Genomic DNA, 25,480 nt, shown 5'->3' on the forward strand with positions numbered 1-25,480 from the left:
ATAATGTACAGTATGTGTAACTTCTTTTTTTAAGGAAAAAGTCACTTTGATGTTGAAAATTTTACATTATAGGAATCAGGCACTGATCTGGAAGTGGGGGGAGGTATACCAAGGTTGGTGGCAACATCCTGGTGATCTTTAAAAAAAACGTAAGTCCAGATGGATCTGATTACTATTGGAATGGGAGACAACCAGAAAATCTCAGGTTGAAGACTTAACTAAAAAGTCAAAAAAGCATAAGAAGAAGGCAGTGACAAACCACTTTTGATACTGTTGCCAAGGAAAGCTATATAAATGCCTCCATAAAATTTAGGGTTCTCTCTATTAACCATCTGCTCCATTTTACTTGGAAACCCAGGTAAGGGCCATGACGTTCAGTCTCTATAGAACATTTGAAAGATGAAAACAAATGCTCTGAAATTAGGCCTGGAAAGAAACTGAAGCAAAAGCACGTGACAAAGCCAGGGGAACAACAGAGTTTCACTGTCGGGTTTTACTTGACAGAATGACTTTGCCTTGTTTCAAAATGCCTCTGGTCTGTGGTTAAATGTTAAAATATTTCAAAATACTTTAAAGTTCCTTCCATATTTCATTTTCTAGAAGTTTTACATACAGTAGATGTTATCTAGCTGTTAAGGGATGGAGCAAAATGCCTTGGTATCTTCTGGAATCAATAATCGAATCAGATATAGATGTTCCACAGTTCAATATCCCAAAACTGTGGTACTTCAAAGCACTAATACTCTATTCCCCCCCCCCATTAGACGGTTGGTGGTATCTCCTGGCCAATAGAATTGCATTCCTCCGTATTTGCTTAATTACAAATTATCCCATAGTACCCCACAAAAAACAGTTAACATATCTAAAGTCTAGGAGAAAATAGTTCTAGAGAAGTGTGATCCAGAAAATGGATCGGGAACGTATTTACATTGCAAATGGCATGTTCTAATGATGATTTGTAAAGAAAGCTACTTTGGGCTAGTGACCAGGATACTGTGAGTTCTAGTCTGCCTTAGGCATGAAAGCTGCCTGGGTGACTTTGGGCCAGTCTCTCTCAGACCAAGTCCCCTCATAGGGATGCTGTTGTGGGAAAAGTAGGAGGAGGAAAGACTGTTGTGGGTGTTCACTGCCTTGAGTTATTTATAAAAACAATAATGAGGGAGAAAATTCTTTTTTAAAAAAGTCTCATATGCATACTGAAATAAACAATGTTTTTAAATGATACAATTGACGCAATTTTTCCCTGTAAAAATTCATAGGTGTCATTTTTGGGTGATCTTAAATATTTTCCCTGGATCCGATCATCTTTACTTTTTCATGTTCCGAAGTACACAAATATCTTCATTCATGCTACTCACGGATGCAGTTAGGATATATTTTGATAATACTGCACATATCTAGCTCCAGGAAGCATTTAACTATCCATCTATCAACAGCACTAATACCATACATAGACTAGTAGCTTCACCACCCAATTTGTTTTCTGACATAGTGTCAGAGGGATCCAGGAAAGGAAGAAAATTTTTTATTAAGCAAATAGATTTAGTTCACGAACATTTTGATGAATTTGTCATATAATGATGTCACAGCAGGAAAGCAAGTCAATAAAACAAGTCCATGGCAGATGCAGGCTAACAATAGGCTTTATCACATGCAATTTCAGATTTTTTTATCAGTAGGATTTATCACAGTGCCAGAATTCAGTGGCAAACTTGCAAAGAATGATGGAATAATTCTTTATCCATTTCTGGCAAGAAATGAAAGAAGTTTGTTCAGATATTAACAACAACATCCTCCCAAAAGGACGAAACAGGCTTCAGATATTGGCGTCACCTTCTTCAGGGATATTATTTGATTATAGTATTGTCCATGAAATTTTGGCTAGCTTAACAAAACAATGGATGGATGGATGGATGGATGGATGGATGGATGGATGGATGGATGGATGGATGGATGGATGAGGCTACTAACCCTCTGGAAATTTCCCTAGCTACCTAAGGTGCCCAGTCATTTCTGCATTACCAAATAGTCCTTTCCTTAATGGATTACCTCATTGAAAAGTGTATCATTCTAGCCTTGTCTATGTTTGGATAGTTTTAAAAATCCCTGAGAAATTCAAATGTTTGTAAATATTAATATCTCTGTAGCTGAGCTAATGGCTATAAAAGTCCTACTTCAACCAAATAAGCACAGATTAGCCAATGGTTCAGAGACTGCACTATGCTTTTAGGCCAATATTTTGTTTCTTGTGAAGGTAATCCAGCAAATACAGTACTGTGTTTGCTGCACATTTCCATTTTCAGTGCTTTCATTTGATAATTCACTTATCTCTGCACTGTTAACTTTATATCTAAAATATTATCGAAAGTCATCTTAATGCTGCAAATGAGGATTTTTACCCTTAATAATTACACTTTTCTCCTCCTCCTTAGATTGCAGTTATGCCCTGCCTACAATAAGCAAAATGACTATTTGAAAGCTGTAATTAAAACTGTAATGTCTGAAGCCTAACAAGTGACAAGCCCAGTTCCTATAAACATACATTCTTTGGGGTTAGGATGATGCCACAATAGTCTCCACTTACTTCTACATCATTTGTTTGCTGAACAAATGATGAAGTTGTGATAATGCACTGCAGTTTTGTTCTGCTATGTTTCTGAGGGAAAGCCAGCCAAGAGCCACGACCATCATTTACAGCTACAGCAGGACTTGTCAGCAGTTCCCATACTTTGGTGTGGCCAAAGGAAAGGAATGAAACTGTGGTTATCTTCAAATCCATGAAAGCTGGCCAGCATCTATTCTTCAACAGTGTCTGTAGGAGAGGCACACATCTGGGTGGGTATGTCATAAATGCTCTGGTTGGGCCATTTTTCTCCCCCGTTGCTTCTGACCCTGAGACTTAAGTTTTATTTTATTTATTTTTATTTTTATTCCATTTATATCCCGCCCTTCTCCGAAGACTCAGGGCGGCTTACAAACTTAGCAGTAGCCTTCATTCTATGTATATGCCTGCTTATTAGGGTTTTCACACACACCCCAAGCGGCATTATTTCAAAGTCAGCTTAATTGCCCCCAACAATCTGGGTCCTCATTTTACCTACCTCGGAAGGATGGAAGGCTGAGTCAACCTTGAGCCTGGTGGGACGCGAACCTGCACTAATTGCAGGCAGCTGGTGTTACTTAAGGAGGCATTAGCCCACTGCTCCACCAAGGCTCTTGCCTTCTGGCATGAACCTGGGGACTTTCCAAGAAGCCTTAGCCCTCCACTTCTGCGACGCTGCAGGGGTTTCATTCTGCTCTGTAATATTCCATGCGATGTCAAACATGACCGACCGAAGTTGCTTCGAAACCCAGATCTTCTGGTTCTCTGGTCTTTTCAGTCTCATTTGGACCCTGGTGAATTGTCTCCTTATTGTGTTTCTTAAGAGCGTTCATTTCTTGGGTTTTGTTTCCTCCTCCTTTTCCTTTCCTCTAGTCCTTGCAACCTTTTCGAACGTAATGAGGTGCTGTTATTTTAAATTCCTTTTGCTTCCAACAGGCCTGCTGCCTGATGAGAATTGGGCTGTGTTTTCTTTGAGAGCAAGGCCAGATCGCAATCAAGTAGACTCTCTGGTGTGTGCATCCCTTGCAAATTTATCATCTTTTTTTTTTCCTTAGCCTGAGATAATGTTAAGATCTGGAAAGCAAAAAAAAAAAAAAGTGGAAGGAGGGGTGGGGGAGAGACCCTCTGTCTTCTTTCAAGCTTATTTATTATTTTCACACAACATTGGCAATAGGAATCATGGCTGGGCTGCTCCATTCCCCTGATTAGCTAGATATATTTAAAACAATATCATGCTGATGTGCACTTGGATTACGTTATGGGTCATGTTGTACTTTAGCACTTTATTAAACTGCACAAATAATTCCTCATGTCCCGGTCCTAGCAATGTGCAGGAGGTCCATATGCTCCAGACCACACAACTGAAGATTTGAGACAGTCATCTCCATAGGGATGAAGAACTGGTGGGATTACAATTTGGAGCCCTGCCTGCCAGCTGACCCTGAAAATAAACTCTCTCAGACGTAACGGCAGCAGGATTTTCCCACTGGTCTCTCAAATCATAAGAACTTTCCTCAGACACCAAAGGGTGGAACTCCACCAGACGTAAGCATATAAATATACTTAGAAGAGCAAGACGGGGTGAAGAAAACAGGGGCCCGTGTCAGGGGACAGTGGCTAATAAGTTTGAGGTGGTTGCAGACTTTTTTTACAGAAAGCCTCATATCCAACAATTGGGTGTCGCTTGTCTCTGTGTTTTAGATGCATGCGGAAGGAGCACGGTGGCTCAAGTTGTTGGAACTCTGGGCAAGAAGTGAGCAAGCCCGCGTTCGAGACCTGAGAGCTGCTGTGGGGAGGGGGTTGAGTTCTCGTCCTTCACTCCAGCTCCTGACAGGGACGTGAAAGGAGCTTCCAACTGGGCATCCTCAGAGCAACAGTGATGTCACCAGCTAACCTTTCAACCCGGAAGCGCCTTCGTGCTTCTGACTCGAGTGCAAAAAGCAATAGGTGCATGTGGTGCTTAAAAGTGAAGTTCATAATTTAACCAAGGCTGACCAAAATATTGGAAATACAATGGAAGAAGGAAAGACATTTATTTTTTTTTAATTCCATTTATATCCTGCCCTTCTCCGAAGACTCAGGGCGGCTTACAAGCTTAGCAGTAGCCTTCATTCTATGTATATGCCTGCTTATTAGAGCTTTCACACACACCCCAAGCGGCATTATTACAAAGTCAGCTTAATTGCCCCCAACAATCTGGGTCCTCATTTTACCTACCTCGGAAGGATGGAAGGCTGAGTCAACCTTGAGCCTGGTGGGACTCGAACCTGCACTAATTGCAGGCAGCTGGTGTTACTTAAGCAGGCATTAGCCCACTGCTCCACCAAGGCTCTTAAAAAAATCAAAGTCAGAAGTGGATCCCAAAGAAATAAGAAAGCAAGTCGAGGATTATGGTGGTAGTGGTGGTGGGTGATAGTGATATTTAAGTTTAAGTTTAAGTTTATTATATTTGTATACCGCCCTTCTCCCGAAGGACTCAGGGCGGTGAACAGGGCACATATAAAATACAAAGTACAAAAGTTAAAAGAGAATTAAATATAAGCCCAAGCTAAAACAATAAATAAAAGTGTAAAAAAAACCGCAATAAAAAATTTATCCTCCTTTTCTTCCCAAATTATATTCATGGTGCAAACAGTAGAAGAAATTAAGATTAAAAAGTTGAAATCTTCCATTCCTTCTGTTGGACAGATAAATGACAGCGAAAGGAATGCAAGTCTTATATGTTAACTATCTTTGAATAAGTAGAAGATAAAAACTTAAAGTAACTATCAGTGGAACGTTACAAGCAGTTGAGAGGTTACAATATATACATTAAATCACTGCTGTACCGTAAGAACCCAAATTCTATATGAGGATCTTGGAACAGACTGATATAAATGCAATGTTATCACCTCATAGGACTTCAGGAGAAAGAGAACTATCTGAAAAGGCTATGTCCTTCTGCTTCCAGTCACAGAATTAACTGTAGATTGGTGTTCTTTCAGCAAAAAGACCACAATTAGATGCATATTTTAAGTTTATAATTAATTACAATTGTAAGAGCAATTTTAGAATACATTCAAGAAAAATACTTGATTAGAACAAACGGGTTCAAACTTTATGGCGCTGCAACTTCCCCAAATAATAAATGAGCCTATGTGACTCCTTTTCCCCCCCCTGCCCCGCCCCATCCCATCAACCAAACCAATGACTTCAGAGGGGATAGGGCTGCGCAAGAGATAAACATGCCACCCCTTCTTAATTTCCATGGGTGCCCACTGCAAACCCATAAGCTCAAGCCTTGGATTGAATCCTTCCAGGTCCATCTTCTCCCACCCCTCGCCATATACACAGCAATCCAACCACAGGCATAAATGGCATTGATGCTCAGGGATGGACCCTTGCAAGACCACACAGGACCCCAATGGGATCTAGAACAGGATCCCCTTCCTGTTCTGCCTGGACCACCTTGTGATTGGACAGAGTATAAAAACTTCTGTCAGCAGCCCTTTCCCAAGTAGCAAGCTTGCAGAATTTCAAAATTGCTCCTTAAGAGGTCACCACCCACAGTTTGAGAACTCCTGAAATAAGGACTGAGGAGAAGTATGTTTATCTTAGATTTATATTTGAATATATAAATGCAGCCAATCTGCTAATCCCAAGACTGTACATAAATTAGATGTGCATGCCAATATCCACCATAAGAGTGTTCCAAATCAAGAATGTGTACCAAAATGGATATTATAAGAGGAAATACATAAAGCAATGTATCAAACTAAAAAAAACCCCAACTTTTACAACTCTGTGCCCTGGGAAAGGTTTACAAAAATTTCTGTATATGGAGAAATAAAAATAAAAATGTGAATATATGTGTGAGAAGGTGGCTGAAGCCATTTATCTCTAACTGAAAAAGTAGTAAAAGTATCTCAGTGTTTTGCTGACTAACTGGTAGATTTATACTTCATAACATATCCTAATCTGTAAGAATATATTTCAGTACCTGCTATCACAAATACAAATCACAAAAGCAGAAAAAAAGAGTCAGAAAATGTTATTGGTAATAAATGGCAACTAGTGGTTATCAATAAGAAACTCTTCAAGCAATGGTCTTTTTCTATACATCCTAATATTTATAAATTCAGTTAGTTTGTAATTTACTCAAAATGATATGAAAAATGTATGGGATTCTTGAGAAAATGTTTTCATTTTGAAGCTGATAACGGCACATCCTCTGAAACTCTTGTATTCTCCAAGAGATCAAAACTGTGATATTTAGGAGTTTCCAAACTGTACATTGTTCAGCAACATTGTAATTATTAATAGACTGGAATTCATCCTATATATTTTGGCACTTCTCATTTGATATTTCTGAGAAGTATTACTCAAATTGGACCCCCACCACAATACTGAATAATGAAGACATTTATGCTACTGATAGTATAATTATAATTGATTAATTGTGTTATTAGGGCTTTCCTAAACCACACATATTGCTTGGACTTTCTATGGGTTATAAATAGGGGGAAATCCAAAGATTGAGAGAGGGAGACAAATATTTGGGTGGTGGTAGAAAAAGGTTGGATCAGATTCCAGTTGATGAGGTAGCTGGGTGGTCTTCCTGTCCCGTCTTTAGTTTTTTTTTCTTTTTTAAAAAGCAACTTATTGCACACTTAGTTGCTTAAAAAAAGAGGGTTGAGAACATCACAGCACAACGACATACTGAGCCATTTTGAAAAGATGTTTAAAGCAAGCAACAATCAGTGTTGAATGTGATGTCTTGCTTAAAATAGCCTTGTCAACAGGGTGCCTTCAAATACACCAAGGCTACAACTGTTGAAACTCAGACTAGGACAGGACGGTTTAACGTCAGAAAAAAGAATGGAAAAGACATCCCAGCCATTTTGTACGTATGTAAGAATTACAAGCTTTTCTAAAAATCTTTATAAAGAACCCCAAAGTTGCATTTTCAGCAGAGGTGAAACAAAGATGGGAGGTTAGCAAGTATGGTTCCTTATGCACATCAAGAGTTTGACATTTTATATTATTATGTTGGAATAATTATTTCTTATTCGGACATTCCACCTCTAGTTATGGGGGGTGAACTATTACCCCCCGTAGATAGGGCTCGCAACTTGGGGGTCCTCCTAGATTCACGGCTCACTTTGGAAGACCATATAGGAGCCGTGACTAGGGGGGCCTTCGCACAGGTTCGCCTGGTGCGTCAGTTGCGGCCCTATCTTAGCCGGGACGATTTATGCACGGTCACTCATGCGCTCGTGTCCTCTCGTCTGGACTACTGCAACGCTCTCTACATGGGGCTGCCCTTGAGGACTACTCGGAAGCTCCAACTGGTACAGAATGCAGCCGCGAGAGTGGTGTTGGGAGCCTCCCGATACTCCCACGTTACGCCTCTGCTCCGTGAGCTGCATTGGTTGCCAGTTGTCTTCCGGGTGAGATTCAAGGTACTGGTAACGGTATTTAAAGCACTCCATGGCATGGGGCCGGAGTACCTCAGGGAACATCTGCTGCCGGCATCAAGCTCCCTGCGCCCTGTGCGTTCCCACAGAGAGGGCCTCCTCAGGGTGCCACCGATCAGAGAATGCCGATTGGTGGCCCCCAGGGGGAGATCCTTCTCTGTGGGCGCTCCGGAGCTGTGGAATCAGCTACCGGTTGAGCTCCGGATGGCGCCCGATCTTCGCTCCTTTCGTCGCGATCTCAAGACATTTCTGTTTGTACAAGCCGGCCTAGCCTGAGGGGGAGTGTTGGGGTTATTTTATTTTTCGTTTTTTAACTTTTCTGGGGGTTTTTAGTGTTGTATTTATATTGTTTTTAACTAGGGCAATTTGTTTAATCTTATTTTAATGTTTGTATTCGCTATTTTATTCTGCCCTGTGAACCGCCCTGAGTCCTCAGGGAGAAGGGCGGTATATAAATGTTATTAAATTAAATTAATTAAATTCTTCTGCATAGTGGAAAGGACTTCAGTTCAGCTGGGAAATGGTTTTGTTTTTTTCAGGCTTCCCTTATTTGTTGTCTTCCAGATGTTCTGAATGTCAACTCACAAAATTGCTATAAAGTGTGGCCATTGGCTCAGAAATGTGTAATCCAGCACCAGGTTTGGGAAATCTTCAAGATGGAAAAGAAAGAAGCAAACAGATTAGAGTTTCTACTTACTAGCTGATCTTAGAGGGTTGCCTCAAGTTGCAGCTAAGGATTGGACCTCTGCCTGCTGAAGGAATGCCTGTTTGCTCCACTTGACTTGACCATGTAGCATAAATAAAACAAAGCTTCCAAACACACATTGAGATTTTGGTGGTCCCCTCATCCAAGGCAAAGTCACTTCTTCTCCAGTAAGTGTAGATAGCACTGTGGACCATATAATTAACTTGCTTGAGGATTTCTTCCCAGAAAAGTATAGTGAGGCAGGCTGGACACTTTCCAGGTTTAGCTTTTCCTTACTTATCATGAAAATAAAAGCATTAAAATGAGAGGGGTGTGAATTTTTTATTATTAAATACCTTAGCTTGAAATCAGTCTCATTATGGGCTACCAATATTTTCCAGAAGTACCAATATCTCAATAACAATGTAAGTATGCATTTTTCACAGTCCAAACCATCCCATCCTACGTGACATGGGATTGAGAAATATGCCACCATCACACTGGTAGACTGATGACTGTATCTACTATGTACATAGCTCAAGAAAAAGGAAAAGGAAAGCCTACTCAAATGGCAAACAGGATGACAATATTTTTGTCTTTATTTTTTCAGTGTATAGAGTCACACATTATCCATCTCATATAATGACCCTAAGATTTCCTTTCCTTTTTCCCCCTCCTCTCTGTTTCCTTACTTATTACTTTTTTTTACTTTATTTTTTTCTTTCAAAATTTTTATGGGTTTTACTCTTCTATAATTTTCTTTAATAAAATTACATATTAAAAAATGAATCAGGGGAAGACTGGAATGAAATGGAAAAGGGAATGGAGTGGGAGATGGGATGGAATGGTCTAGTTAGTTTGGTCTAGTAGTTAAGGCACTGGGCTACAAACCAGGAGACTGTGAGTTCTAGTCCCACCTTAAGCATGAAAGCCCCTCATGACTTTGGACCACTCGTTCTCTCTCTCAGCCCAACCCGCCTTACAGGGTTGTTGCTGTGAGAAAAGAAGTATTATGTACATTTACCGTCTTAGTTATAAAAAATAATAAAAGTGGGATAAAAAATAAATAGAATAAAATGAATATGAAGGAAAGGATTGGGAATTTTTAGCTGGGAATTGGGGATGCAGTCTTGGAGAACTATTACAACTTTGGTGGAATGTCTTTGTTTCTATAATACAAAGAACAATGTCAGAAGTATCTTATCGGGTCAGAGCATCACTGTTGGCAGTGCCAGCACTGCTGAATCTTTTCAGGCAAATGTTTGAATCTATACTTTGAAATTGGTTTTTATTGGTGTTTTGCCATTATTGTTTTACAAGCGTAGAATCTTTGTAAAGTTATAAGAGAGGCTGGAAAAGGAATGGAAGAGAGCACAAACAAAAACAATCCAGATGCAGAAGATGTGTCTGTTGGCAGTATATCATGTAAACAGGCCCAGGAGAGAAGAAATTTGAGAAGCGTTTCAAATTGTTTTAAAACTCCACCTTAATGTATGCATTATAATGGAACCTGGGACATTCCTCATACCATTTGCAAGATTCTGGATGTACCCTAGTTTTGCAAGAAAGATACTTTAATGAGGTATCTTGCTTCCAACTATGTTGGTCTTGACAACACCATGAATGCCACTTTAATTCAATAAAGCAAAATAGATAGAACAATGTCATTCAATTTGGAGAATAATGGTATGCTATTAGTTTATCAATTTAGGCTCATAAATAAAACTAGAAAATTCCAATGCACTCTTATCAGGAGTGCATTGAAATTTTCTATGTATGGATCATTCTAATCTTGACATTCAAAGTTGAGTGGGACTGAAGAGAAATTATAAAAGAAAAGTCTCCCTACAGTAATGAAGGGAAGCAGATGACTTGAAAGTACTTATCAGGGAATGGGGTCACGGGGAGGAGGGTATTAACTTGCTCAGCCCTCTACATACACTGAGTAGCCCTGCTCCTTGTTACCGTTATAGCCATCTTCCATTTTGCCTGTTCTCTGGGTACTCGGAATGGCAGGCCCTAAACAACAAACCACTCAAGAGTCTTGGGGAGGTGTACAAATTCAATTAAACAAAGAAACAAAGTCAAGACTAATATTATCCTTTTTATTTTTAGGGTGGCTGTAGATTTGGTGTTTTCAATCAATGAAATAAAAGTCAGTAATAATCTGTTTGGTATTTTCATATGAAACTAAGAGAAACATAAGATACATTTAAGGGATGCGGTAGCTCAGTGGGTTGGACGCTGAGCTTGTCGATCAGAAGATCGGCAGTTTGGCAACTCGAATCCCAAGTGCCGCGTAGCAGAGTGAGCTCCTGTTACTCGTCCCAGCCTCTGCCAACCTAGCAGTTCGAAAGCATGTAAAAATGCAAGTAGAAAAATAGGGACCACTACGGTGGGAAGGTAACAGCGTTCTGTGTGCCTTTGGCGTCTAGTCATGCCGGCCACATGTCCACAGAGACATCTTCGGACAAACGCTGGCTCTTCAGCTTTGAAACAGAGATGAGCACCAGCCCCTAGAGTTGGAAACGACTAGCACGCATGTGCGGGGGAGGGAACCTTTACCTTTACCTTTTAAGGTTAATGGACTGCTAAGCAGTAAAACAAAATTGTAGTAGAATAGCTTGTTTAAGACAGTTCACTGTATTTATATATGGATCATTAGCTTCATTTTGTTGGGGGAACCTTTACCTTTACCTTTAAGATACATTTGGTACCTTTTTCCTTAACTATACTTCTGTCTGGTCTTATCTCCTGAGTTTTTGGCATTCTATTGTTGGCCCAGTCCAACCCTGGTTTCTTTCATCCAGTGCAATTTGAGCCAATAACCACATTGAGAGAGGAAACTGAGGGTCAACACTTTATTTCTGCACAAAAGATGGATGCTGGAAATCCATTTCCAAACCAAGCATGTCTAGCAGGCTGTTCTTCCACATATGCTATAAATCCCTATATACATATCAGAGTTTCCTGATATTTTATCACTTGTTCCTAATTTATCGAAGACATGCACACTTTAGGCTAACATCATATAATAAGCATGAGGAGTGCACTTAATTAGCTAAATTCTCCATCTTGGTTATGTTTTTTAACTTGCTAATAATGAACTTTTTACATCTGGACCTTTGCCTGGACATTTTCAACCACAACTTAAGCAAAATGTCATGTTACGTTTCTTGTTCCAGTAATGGGTCAATTTGCAAAATTCTTCAGCACAGTTACAAATACACTCACCTAAGCTAACATTTCCTTTAACTGAAGCATTTGTAGTCAGCCTCTAACCCTAACCCTAATTCATAGCTTGCAAAAGCCACTTAATAGTCTCCTAAAAAATTAACAGGCCAGGACCTTGCACCCTCACCATCTGCATAAATCTACTATTGCGCATAAACATGTGTGCATATTTATGTGTATACAAACATATACATATACACATATACAGACAGTCTTTTCTTTCTTCAGACTGTTTTAGTATCCAGTTAACATAGTTAACTCAAGAGGAGCTTCCGGTGGCTGCGCGGCGCCGGAGACAGCCTTCCCGGGCTGCCCGCGGCTCAGCTGAGTAATTTTCACCCGAAACAGCGTCGATCAGCTGTTCGGGTGAATTTGAAGCCCCCTCCTCGAGAGAAGAGGAGGGGGTGAGGCCCCAGGTAGGGGTTGAGTTCTCCGGGGCCGCCTGAGCTTGTAGCTTGGGCGGCTGAAGGATCGAACTCCCCCGTAGCCTGGGTCGCTCCCAGCTGGCCAGCGTCTCTGCTCCGGATTTCTTGGAGCAGAGCCAGGCGTTTGCGACCACCCCTGCCTGAAGGAAGGACTATGGAATAAAAGGAGCAGGCAGAGCGGTACAAGAGGAAAGGATGAAGAGGATTATTATATTTTACTCTCGAGCTTGATGGACTTTTTTAAACTTAAAGTGAAAGTGCGTCACAAGTGGAAGTAAAAGATGGCGGCTAAACCTCCCTCAAAAACTCTTCGGAGTGCTGGAACTTCTCCGACGCAACAATCATCATTGCAGGCGTTGCATCCTCCTGATGTATTGACACCGAAGGATCTACAAGATGCTCTTGAAAAACATGCCCAGGTAATTCTGGAATCAATGGGTGATAAATTTGCACGGATGGAGGAGAAATTGGAGAAATTGGAGGAGAGAATGGAAGAGAGGATGGAACAGAAGTTCAGTGTGATGAAGGCAGACATTTTGTCTTCAGTGTATAAAGTGGCTGAATGTGTGGAAGACCTGGATGAAAAAGTGGAAGATTTGACTCAAAAGAATGCCATATTAGAAGCAAAAGTATTGGAGAATGAAGATTTAAGAGACAAAATGGACAGAGAATTGAGTCTTGCTCAATATTATCAGATGCAGTTTGCTGTTAGAATCAGAGGCTTAAAAGAGAATATTAAGGAAGATCTAAAGCAGCTGATTTCTGAGGCTCTGGAAGTGGTATTGAACCAGCCAGCATCTGAAATAAAGGGAGGCATGGATAAAGTGTTTCGTGTGAATTCATGGATTGCTAGACAGAGAAAGCTGCCTAGAGATGTGGTGGTTTATTTTGTAAAGAGGGAAATTAGAGATGAAGTTATACAAGCTGCCTATGATTCTAAAGTTGTGATTGCTGATCAAGAAGTTTTGGTTCTAAAAGAAATTCCTCCAAAGATTTTAAGGAGAAGGAAGGATTTTACATTTCTTGTGCAAGAGCTCAAACAACGAGATATAAGGTTCAGATGGGAGATCCCAGTTGGGTTGATGGTGATGCACGAAGGTAAAAGGTACCGTTTGGTTACTGTGATGCAGGCGCGTGATTTTTACAATAACGTTTTAAAAGCAACCCCATTATTACTTTTGGAAGCTGCAAAGAGATCTGGAGAAGGAGAACATCAAGAGGCTGAAGATGGACAGACAGAGGAGAACGGTGCTGGAGGAGATCAAGCTACAACTTCTTTGGATGATCTTAGAGAGCAGAGGGTGACGCGTGCTGCTTTAAAACGATTAAAAAATAAAAAATAAAAGAACAAGATCAGCAGAAGTCTATGGAACTTTCACAACGTACTTATAGCCAAGCAGTGGGAGGAGCACGGCCTAAAAAAGATAGTCCTATCAGAGCAGCGCTTTAAGAGCTTTGGGATGATATGCATGACAACTAAATTTTTAACTTGGAACGTTAATGGACTAAATTCACCACAGAAGAGGCAGAAAGTTTTTCAATATTTAAAACAATTCAAGATAGATGTTATATGTTTGTAAGAAACGTATATTAGGGTTGTGGATCAAAAGTATTTACTGAACTCAAGGTTGGGTACGCGATCTGTTGCTTCTGCAATGAATAAGAAAAATGGAGTGGTTGTTTATGTTAAAAGTGCTTTAACAGCAGACTTAATTGAAGCAGATAAGCATGGAAGATACGTTATGATAGAGCTGCTGCTAGAAGGCAAAAAGACGCTTTTAGTTGGATTATATGCTCCTAATTAACAACAAGCTGACTTTTTTAGTTTACTTTATACAAAGCTTACCCAGTTGGATTATAAATCTGTTATTTTTATGGGGGATTGGAATGGTGTTTTGGATGTACAGATGGACAAGGCTGGAGTTTTTAAGCGCGTCCCAAGTCATGCTAGATTGCCTAAATCCTTTTTTTGAAATGAAGATTTTATATTAATAGTGTTTGTAGTTATTCTATATGAGCTAGAGAGTGATAGATTTTAGAGTTTACGGTTGTTAGCATGTGGTTGTTTATGATTCTTTTTTTTGTTTTTTATACCTTGTACTTAGCTCTGGGAAGTCGGGGGGGGGGGGGGAGGGGGGGAGGGGTAAGGAGGGAGGGATAGGGGAGGGGTAGGGGGGTTTGTTAAAGATAAAATGTATGATAAAACTTTTTAATAAAAAAAAACATAGTTAACTCAATAATGTGTCTTACCTTGTGTTGTTCTATGAACATTTTGTATATTTGTATATTCCGTTTTCTCCTCGTTCACTTGCTGAGTCATCACACAGTTGTTGCACACCTGGAATACACTGGTATTATGGTTCTTTTCAGAATAAACTTCTTCAGTCTGGAGGAGAAACAAAACAACAGATGCCTCTTTCTAAGGCAAACTATACTTTAAAAAGTAAGACATGCTAAAGGAAAAATTGAAGGGGCGTGCAGTGCAAAACAAAAATGTTTTAAGGGTGCAACTCCAAAGATAAAGTAAAAGCAAGCCTTTTTTTGGATGTTTTAAAGCTAAATAAAACCTAGTGAGAGAAAAAGCTGTTCCACAATATTTTATCCTCAAGCATGTATAAATTGCTTTCAGATTATAAAGGTCTATCCTAAATATACAACATATTACCTTTTAAAATTGCAGATACCAAACTATAAATTCCATCATTGCACTGGACATATCAGTTTGACCATCAGGAGTACAGTACAGTAGCAATATCTGTAAGGCCACATATTGTTGACTCTCTGTGGTTTATCCTGCAAGCTATCTTAAACCAGGCTTTAACTTAAAATAATCAACAGCACACTGGATTTAATTAGCAGTTAATTAATGCTTAAATGGGGGGATGGAGAAAAGGTGCTGTCAACAATTAGTTAATCAATGAAAGTCTGTAAGTAACAAGACGGAGTAATCTTTTGCTCCTTCGTTTTGAAAAATAACGTTCTACAGAAGATAAACTTAGAAAGAGATTGAACAGAATAAGTGGTTTAGCTACACAATGGAGTTTTCAGCATCGGAGGGAAGAGGGGGAAAAAATAGCATTACAGAAAGTAGGAAAGAGATTTGGAAGAAAGAGACACAAAAAAAAGAGCAGGACTTTTACAAATTGTTCTTTTTCATCTGCAAGTCATCCAGAAAAGAGAACTTTCCTTTAAGGATTGAACAAAGCTCCATTTGAGAGCTCCAAACTCAGGCACGCAAGCATTTGCTAGTAAAGTTAATGAAATTTCATGCTTTAAAAAAAAAACTAAAGGGAGACCTTTGCAAGGTTACTGCTTCTGTAAAGTTTTGGCCAGTTTCAAGGGCTTTACTGAAATGCCTCTTTGAAGCAGTTTTACTCCTACACCTCTTTTTAAGACAAGGAGTAGAAGAAAAGATACTACAGCAATCTCCAAATTGTCCAGGAAAGAACCTATTTAAAAGCTGTACAGAAGCAATTAAGAAAAGTATCCTTTTGTAAAATAAAAACTGTCAAAATGTTTTAATACTGAACTTTTAGGAAAGATTTTAAAGCGCACTGTCCTCTCATTATCTGCTCTTCTGAGTTGTCATGCTTGTTGACGTGATTATTGGCAGAGTTGGCCTCTTCTGAGTATCATATATTATTTGTTATTACTACTTTTTTTTAAAGCCTGAAAAGGTGTGTTTTGATCTTGAATGTAAATCATGGGACATAACAGTCCTAATTTACTTTTTGCACTTACACACAGAGACACCACCTCAAGCCCTTTATCCCATCCTAGACAGCACTTTTAAAGAAAGATTGAGACAAACCTGAACATGTTCACTGAAGATGATCAGATATCAGAAACTATTATAAGAAGTTGAAGGAATTTTTCATATTTATCCTTGAGAAGGAAAGACTGAGGAAGAATTTGTATAGCTGGGGACTCAGAGTTTCATAGAACACTACAACAAAAATATGAGTAGAAAGCCTCCACCAATCAGCATGAGTACTTTAGATGAATTATCTATAGATGAACTAATAAACAATCAATCAATCCTCAGCTATCAATCATTAACTGACTGCATTGTATTGTATGCCCCTCACCCCAAAGTTCACACCAACACCCTTTACCCCCTCTTCAAAATAAAAATGAACGTATTTATATCATCCAGCCATATTTCCATATTCTGACATAATAGAATTGGAAAGGACTTTGGAGGTCATCTAGTCCAATCCCCTGCAGGAGATCCTATATCATTTCAGATATGATAGCATGCCTCTGAACTCTTCAACATTTACCAATATTGGTATACCAATATAATGTATTTGAGCATTTTTTTAAACCAGTCCTGCAACGAGCTAGTCAGGTCAAAGAATAGGAATTGGGAGACAGGTGAGTTGCAAATCTCCTCCAGTAATAATGCAAACTCTCCTTTCATGTGCACGGAAGTGAGACAAACTCATCCAGGAAATATTATATAAGTGATATCTATTCCTTGCTTGACAGAAAACAAGGGGAAAGAGAAGAACTTTTCAGTTTGAAGTCCTCTAGCTATGGAGGCATCAGATCTCCAGAGACATCAGATCTTCAGAGCAGGAAAGCACAATTTCTTAGATCTCCATCCTTCCTGTCTGGAAGAGATTTGAGCAATGCAGAGTAAAATGTCCTAGATTGCACAGGGGCTCTCCCACAGAAGGAACGAGCAAATATTCTAAAGTTTCCCGTTTTTAAAAGTGTCAAATCTGTCTGTTACAATCAAAACCTTTTAAAATCCTATTTGAAATCTCACAGCTCCCATGACTTCAACTGCAAAATCATCCATTGACCAGTTTGAAGAATCTTCAGTATAAAAGGAGAACATTAACTGAAGCTCTAGATTTTTCTGAAAATTGACCATTTAAAAAGAGGGCATCCTCTGTAATTTGGTCTTGGCATCACCTCTTGACTTTTTTATACATAGGTGGATGGAAGAAAGGAAGCACAGAGCAAAATATATTGTTCTGTGAATATAAGAAGACAGGTACATATCCAAAGGCAATTTGATTCTTCCAGATAAATTAGACCTCAATGTTCCTAACTCCTAATAATTAGCTATGTTACCAGGGTCTTCCTTAATCTTAAGAATGGACCAGGATGAAGAACTTGAGACCTTCTAAATGTTACTGAACTACAAATTCTAGCTTCTTCTATTGCTGGTTGGAGCTGCTGAGAGATGAAATTCAACTTCATCTAACAAGTTGCTATGACACCAAAGTATACTAAACAGTAACATGGGGGATCACCAGAGCTTCAAAATCATTTTTCCAAAGCAGGTAAGGAAGACTCAATCAAAGGAAAATACAGTTCATTTTTAATCAGTGTAAAGAGATACACGCTGGGGAGAGAAGAAAAAGAGAAAAGATGAAACTAAAGTATACCTTCAGCAGGGAGACATTGTTCATAGAAACAAATCAAAGAAAGTCTGAAATCTTCTTGGACAACTCAGTAAAACCTTCAACTCATTGTGTAACTGCTATAAAGGTGATGGAATCCAGAAAAAGGGGTTATTAGGAGAATTAATGATCTTGGAATGCACATATAGTATGGAGCCACTTTGCCTCCAAAATGTTGTTACTCTGAAGTTTGAAAAGATGATGAAATTGGTACAGGTAAACCTATATTGTCAAAGTTCCCAGTGTGAGGGAAAAGAGAAATGGGAAGGGAGGAATGAATAAAAATAACTATACATCCCTGGTTTCTCTATGAAAAACAATCCAACATCATCTCCACAAGGACCGCAATTATTAACAGAGTTGGAAGCCTTCTATCTAGTCCAATCCCTGCTCAAACAGGAAACTCTATACCATTTCAGACAAATGGTTGTCCAATATTTTTAAAAAAAAAACACTCCAGTTTTGGAGCCCCCACAAATTCTGAAGGCAAGCTGTTCCACTGTTCACTGTCCACTATTAACTGTTCTCACTCTCAGAAAATTTCTCTTTATTTCTAGGTTGGTTCTCTCCTTGGTTAGTTTCCATCCATTGCTTCTTGTTCTGCCTTTAGGTGGTTCGGAGAATACGTTGACCCTCTCTTCTTTGTGTCAGCCCCTCAAATATTGGAACACTGCTACCAAAAATGATATGCTACTTCATTCATTGTGTACATTCTTCATTATTGTGATGGCTTTAAAATACAAACTCTGGGAAGGAACTGTTTCTACACAAATTTGATATAGCAATAGCATAGCACTTAGACTTAGATACCACTTCATGGTGCTTTACAGCATTCTCTCAGCGGCTTTCGATACCATCGACCATGGTATCTTGCTGCGGCGTCTCAGGGGATTGGGAGTGGGAGGCACGGTTTTACAGTGGTTCTCCTCCTATCTCCAGGGACGTTCGCAGTCGGTGTTGATAGGAGGGCAGAGGTCGACCGCGAGGTCTCTCGTTTGTGGAGTTCCTCAGGGGTCGGTCCTCTTGCCTCTCCTGTTCAACATCTATATGAAACCGCTGGGTGAGATCATTCGTGGTTTTGGAGTTGGGTATCATCAGTACGCTGATGATACCCAGCTTTTCCTTTCGACCCCAAACCACCCCAGTGATGCCCTCAACGTGATGTCCCGTTGCCTGGAGGCGGTTCGGGTCTGGATGGGGAGGAACAGACTTCAACTCAACCCCGACAAGACTGAGTGGCTTTGCATACCTTCATCCCGGGTCTATTCGGATATTCCACCTCTTTCTATGGGGGGTGAACTATTACCCCCCGTAGATAGGGCTCGCAACTTGGGAGTCCTCCTAGATTCACGGCTTACCTTGGAAGATCACATAGGGGCTGTGACTAGGGGGGCTTTCGCCCAGGTTCGCCTGGTGCGCCAGTTGCAGCCCTATCTAAGCCGGGATGATCTATGCACGGTCACTCACGCGCTCGTGACCTCTTGACTAGACTACTGCAACGCTCTCTACATGGGGCTGCCCTTGAGGACCACCCGGAGGCTCCAACTGGTACAGAATGCAGCTGCGAGAGTTGTGTTGGGAGTCTCCCGATACTCCCATGTTACACCTCTGCTCCGTGAGCTGCATTGGTTACCAGTTGTCTTCCGGGTGAGATTCAAGGTACTAGTAATGGTGTTCAAAGCCCTACATGGCAGGGGTCCGGAGTACCTTAGGGAACACCTGCTGCCGGCATCACCTTCCCTCCGCCCTGTGCGTTCCCACAGAGAGGGCCTCCTCAGGGTGCCACCGGTCAGAGAATGTCGATTGGTGGCCCCCAGGGGGAGATCCTTCTCTGTGGGCGCCCCGGAGCTATGGAATCAGCTACCGGTTGAGCTCCGGACGGCGCCCGACCTTCGCTCCTTTCGCCGCGAGCTAAAAACATACTTTTTTGAACAAGCTGGCCTGGCCTGATGGGGGATTGGGGGGGTTGTTATTGTTATTTTATTGGGGTTTTAAGATGTATTAATTGTTTTTAGTATATGGGCATGTATTTAATTATTTTTTAACTTTTGTAATCCTGTATTTTTATTCTTGCCCTGTTCACCGCCCTGAGTCCTTCGGGAGAAGGGCGGTATAGAAATATTATTAAATTAAATTAAATTAAATTCTCTAAGCCAGGGGTGTCAAACTCGCAACGTCACATGACGGGTCGTGACATATCATGACTTTTTTTCCATTCCTGGCAATGGGGTGGGCGTGGTTTTGCTATGATGCATCTGGCCTACAGGCCAGGAGTTTGACACCCCTGCTGTAAGCAGTTTCCAGAATCCCCAACAATCTGAGTCCTCATTTTACTGACCTCGGAAGAATGGAAGGCTGAGACAACCCTGAGTCATCCTGGTCAGGATTGAACTGCTGGCAGTTGGCAGAATTAGTCTGGACTAGTTACAATTTTTGGACCATAACCAAAGGCAGGGGTAGGCAACTTTGGCTCTTTTATGACTCGTGGACATCAACTCCCAGAATTCCACGAGTCATAAAAGAGCCAAGGTTGCCTACCCCTGACCAAAGGCCATCCCACAAAGACCACTCATGCAACAGTAGCTAGTTCTTCCTCACTGAAACCAGGAGGGAGAAACTGATCTAAAAGGAATATTCTTGGAGAACTTTCTAGCATCTGGATCCTTAAAATATGGGCACCAACACATTTGATGCCTTTGCCTTTGGACATTCGGTCTCATTTCATTATTTTATCATACTTGGCTAGCATGGTACAAAATAAGCTGCAGCCACAAGCATCACTGGAGTTTCTTCTAGTCCCATCTATTATGTTCAGAGGCACTCTTAGAAAATCAAATGGTGACTAGGTGCAGCCCAAAATTTTATTTAGAAATATGTTTATCTGCCCAGCAATAAAGTAAGCAATAAGCAAAATGGGGTGACAGAAAGGAACCACACCAGTTTACATTTTAGGAAATTGGCATTTTATGCCAGACTGCTTCCCACAATGGCCGTCACCTATAAGAGTGTCCATAACCAGCTTCCTAAATCCGAAAATGTCCATCAGCCTAGAAAAATTGGGAACCTCTTGCAAAACCTCCGGCAGGTCTGAGCTTCAGAAGTGGTGCATCTCCCAACACTTTACTTGCCCCCTCACCCCACAAGTCATTTCTCTTTAAAGTTCCACCAATTTCAAACAGAACAGAGCTCAGCTACTTTTTCTGTTTCGTGAGCTATTCATTCATTCTATTTAGTTGAAAGTTCTTTCTCATCTGCTGATGATGACAGCTGAGTCTTTTGTAAACAAAATATACTAACTAAATTAAAAAAAACAACCCATCCCACCACTGGATTAACTTCTGAAAGGAATGCTCTGTTTCATTCATGTGCTGCAATTGCTAATTTTGTCTGATTCCTTACCTTTGGTTACTGGCAGAGGAAATGTTATGGCAGTCTCCTGAAAAGCTCCCTGTTTTCTCCATGGAAAGCACTTGATAATTTGCAATGGATTTTAGCTATTAATCATTTAAAACAGCTTTAAATGATCATGGAGCCGTTTGAGCCCTTCTGCATGTTACAGGCATGGATCAGGGACCTTATTACAAATTGCTTTTGTCTGGCCTCCTAATGCCAAATCAACCTGAGAAGGGGAGAAATATATCACTGTTGAGTTTTTTTACGAGACAGAACTATTACAAACACATTACGAGAAATATTTTTGAGCCCTTCTACTAATAACAGTGAGGTCTGATTTCTTGGTTTTAACTTGCCTCCACTTCACATTTTCTGTGATATTTTCCAGATATAAATTGTTATGATGAAGAGTCGTTCAAAAGAGAGGAAAGCTGCAATTATGTTCTCTCGCACCCCTTTTCTAAAAAAAAAAGAGAGGGAAGAAAAAAGCAGAGAACAGAAAGACTGGTTTACATACATTAGCGAAGGACACGGTAACAAAGATCAGTCTGGAACATTTCTTTTTTCTGATGATCGGCTTATCAGCAACAGCTATTGTAGCAGATTTGGAAATTACATAATAGCCAGGAACTGTATATATTTAACTTGGCACAGCCTTGAAGTGTCGCTGATTTATTATGGTAAGAATTTTGTTTTAGAGAAATGAAGATGTCTTTAATAAAAGAACAATACAATGCCTAGAACACCACTAGAGAGTGTTGCATTCAAAGCTAACCTTATTATGACAGTACAAATTAACTAGGGAAATTGTTCAAGGTGTCATAGAAGACAGAGCCTTCCTTGCAAATGAGAACAATGACGTCATCAAGGATATATATTAGTCAATTGTTTACAAAAGCTAATCATGAGGAGAATGTTATTTACCAGTTTGGCACATTATGAACTATGTTAATTAACTAACTAACTTGAAGCATCCATTGTTCACTTTTCTGCTTTTTAACAAGTTATTCAATCCAAAAGGGTGAAAGTTGTCAAAATTTAAGCCCAAGTGAATGTTTTAATTTTATTTTACTTTTATTTTATTTATTATGCACCCCTACAGGGTGACTCTATGTGATAGAAAAATGTTTGGACAGAGTGAAAAATATGTCCAGCAAGGTACAGTTTAATTTACTGAAAATTATTAAAAGTCTATTTTTGTGTCTCCTATTAGGAAAAATGCAGCAGGACCAAATAACAAATGTGTGACCACAATTTGCAATCTCATTGATCAAAAAGAAAAAAAATTATCTTTTTTTCAAAATGTTTTTCTTCCAATTAATCTAAAATGTAAAGTTCGTTATTTCTACCCGTAAATGCCACTAAACTGCATGTCTGCATTAAACTGCATGTCCCAATGCACATGTACTTGGCAATTATTAAGAATGCCACCAATTATGTTTTTGTGGATTTTTTTAAATTATGGTTTTAATAAAGATTCTTTTGTATGATTTTGTATGTTGGTTTTCATTTGTATTTCATTCACTGTTTTTTTTAAAGTGTTATGAATTGCCCAGAATCACATACATGAGATGGGCCCCATATAAATTGAACAAATAAATAAAAAGAAACTTCACTGTGTCCAATAGGATTTCCCAGAAGGTAAGTGTGCATAAAACTACTGAGATTGGGATGCTATGGCCTCCCAAGTGTTGCTGCAGCTTCAGCTAGCCTGGCAAGCGGTGAGGGATTCTGGGAGCTGTAGTTCCAACAGCATTTAAAGGGCAACAGATTCTTTATCCTTGCTGCAAAACCTGCAGTCTTAGTTAGCATATCATAAAACAATAAAAATAGGCAGTGGGATCTTCTTAACTGGAGCTAAGATTGCTATCTTAGAAGATCAGGATTTACTGGCCATGTCAAGGCTCACTCTCTCCAAATGGCGAAAAAGGAAGCCAAGGGGGTTAAAAGTTGAACTATGTAGATGACTTAAAATGCAAGTATGACAGGCTCTGCAGTCTGGGAATATTATATAGATTCATGTTTGACAGGGACTATATGAAACCCACAGAGTCATATGTCTGGACTATATGAAACAAACTGTTGTCTTTGACATGTTAAAAGTGCCAGGTTGTCAAAGAATAAGCTGAAAGGAATGCCTTTGTGATTCATTTTCATCAAAGAGATTTATTTTGGCAAATGGATTTCCTTCCTGATAAAGCACTCTCTAGGCCAGGATAGAATTTCCTGAAAATATAGGTATTATCTTCTCTTTTATACTACCTTATATTTCCCAAGATGATCAGTTTCAAAACTTGATGAGGCTACCAGCCCTTCAAATCAATGTAGCTGCTCTCTCCCATATGACCAATGCAATGTTAAAAGGAAGAGCTGCACATTGGTAAGCCAAGGGGGAATGCAAGCTAAGCATAAGATAATGTACCAACCTGGAGGAAGTAGACCCAAAAAATTTCAATGGGGTCATCTTCCAACCACTGCCAGGACTCTGAGATGTTTTTAAATGTCCAATCTAGAACTATAAATTGGAATCCTCTGGAAGATATGTACAGTATTAAGTTTTTCATAACCAGATTTATCCCCTGGAAGGTATCATGGCACTGGACTCAGACTCTGAAGAAGCTGGTCCAGCTGAATCAGTGGAATGTCAGCCTGAGAAGACATTGGCCAACACAGGCACTATCAGAGCAGCTGGAGAAGTCAGATAAGGATCTACTGCATCAAGAGAGTGGATAGCAGAGTAAAGACGTTCTATGAGGCTCCTTGCCAAGGAAAGGAGGAACTCTTTTGGCTGCAGCCTGATTTAAGAGGCACCCCTGGTCTATATTGGAAACGACCTCCGATTTCCTGTTCTGGAGTGTTATTTCTATGGATCTTGCTTGAGAAACTCTGACCCTGAAGTATCTGATAAACCTGACTGGGCTTACTGCATTTTGAACTGGATTTGGACTATTCTTCTGTGTGCGCTTGTTGAAAGTGACACCACTCCAAGCAAGCTTTCTTTTCCAGAGACTCTGTTTGATCTACATTCCTTTCCTTGACTGTTGTTGTTTCTTCAGCCTTGAATAAACTGCTACTTACACCTAGTGAGGCAAGTGCGAGTTTGAAGCCTGAAACAGGACAAGAGGGGAACTTAAGGTGACTGATTATGTGCCATGAAGTTGTTTTCAACTCCTAGCAACCACATGGATTTTCTCCATAATGATCCCTAACCCGGTCCTTCAGTTCTTCCAAGGGTGCACTGTACTGAGTCTACCCACTTTGCTGGTAATCATCCTATTTTTTTTCTTCTGTATCTTCCTGCATTACAGCCTATTCTGCCAAAGGATTTTAACTAATATAGTGGGCAGTGGGTACATAACTTCCAAAGTTGAAGTAAATTCAAAATTATACCAATGTGCTCTAATCGAAGACTCACTAAGTTTATTTATTTATTGCAATAGTGCAAAACACAATATAAAACAATTAGAGCACTAAACAATTAAAACTTTAAAAGTAACTTTTTAAACTATTAATTAATCTTAATTAATTACTTTTTTCAATTGTTATTCTTCTTTTCCTCCAGGAGCTCAAGTCGACATACTGGTTGCGTCTTTACCTCACAATTTCCCCACAAAAAGAAGGTCGAGAGATTATAATTAGCCCAATGTAGCTAGTGAGCTCTATGGTCAAGTAAGGCCTTGAACCCAAGCCTCCTTTGTCCAGGAGACAGCTCAGCTCCAAGTTTATACTAACATTTCTAGTATAAATGTAGAGAACTATTTTTGTTAAATTCGATAGGAAAGCTGTGGCAGTGGATCTTTGAATCTATATGGCCTTAATTTATCCTAAATGATTTGATGCTTTGTGGTTGGAAAGTGTGAGAAGAAAAATCTAGTCCGGATTTCAGCAGTGAAAGGAAAGAAAAGGTCGGTGCTACTTGGAAGAGGAGGAAATTTTATTTCCAAGAATCGAAACCCATGGAAGGTAGACTACAAAATATGAATCATTCTGGAAACAATATTTATAGCATTCTAAATCAGTTTCTTAATTGGTTTTCCTTGTTTATTTTTTTTTGGGGGGGGGGGCATTCTTATTAACCCAGAAAAAGAGCTGATTAAATCAAGCGATGATTGAGACTTTTCCTTTTAACTGTGTTATAATTTAGTTTACGTAGTGAAAATTAAGTTTTGTGTGTTTGCTTGTTTGTTTTTATAATTTAAAGCAAGTATTTAATTAATTCTTATGTTTGCTTGTGAGTTTAAAGGATTTCCTTTCTATTATCGATTGTC

At 39.7% G+C, this 25,480-nt stretch overlaps 1 protein-coding gene across 1 annotated transcript in view; it reads right to left on the reverse strand.

The window, feature by feature from the left end:
- Window positions 1–25,480, reverse strand: part of LOC308660114 (uncharacterized protein) — a 128,019-nt gene that overhangs the window by 84,666 nt on the left and 17,873 nt on the right. The window contains exon 3 of the mRNA XM_081314333.1: window positions 14,653–14,788. Coding sequence (XP_081170459.1) covers window positions 14,653–14,788 — 136 coding nt within the window. The remainder of the gene's footprint in view (window positions 1–14,652; window positions 14,789–25,480) is intronic.

Source organism: Vipera berus (assembly GCF_964194415.1).
Source record: "Vipera berus genome assembly, chromosome: 1".
Lineage (NCBI taxonomy): Eukaryota > Metazoa > Chordata > Lepidosauria > Squamata > Viperidae > Vipera > Vipera berus.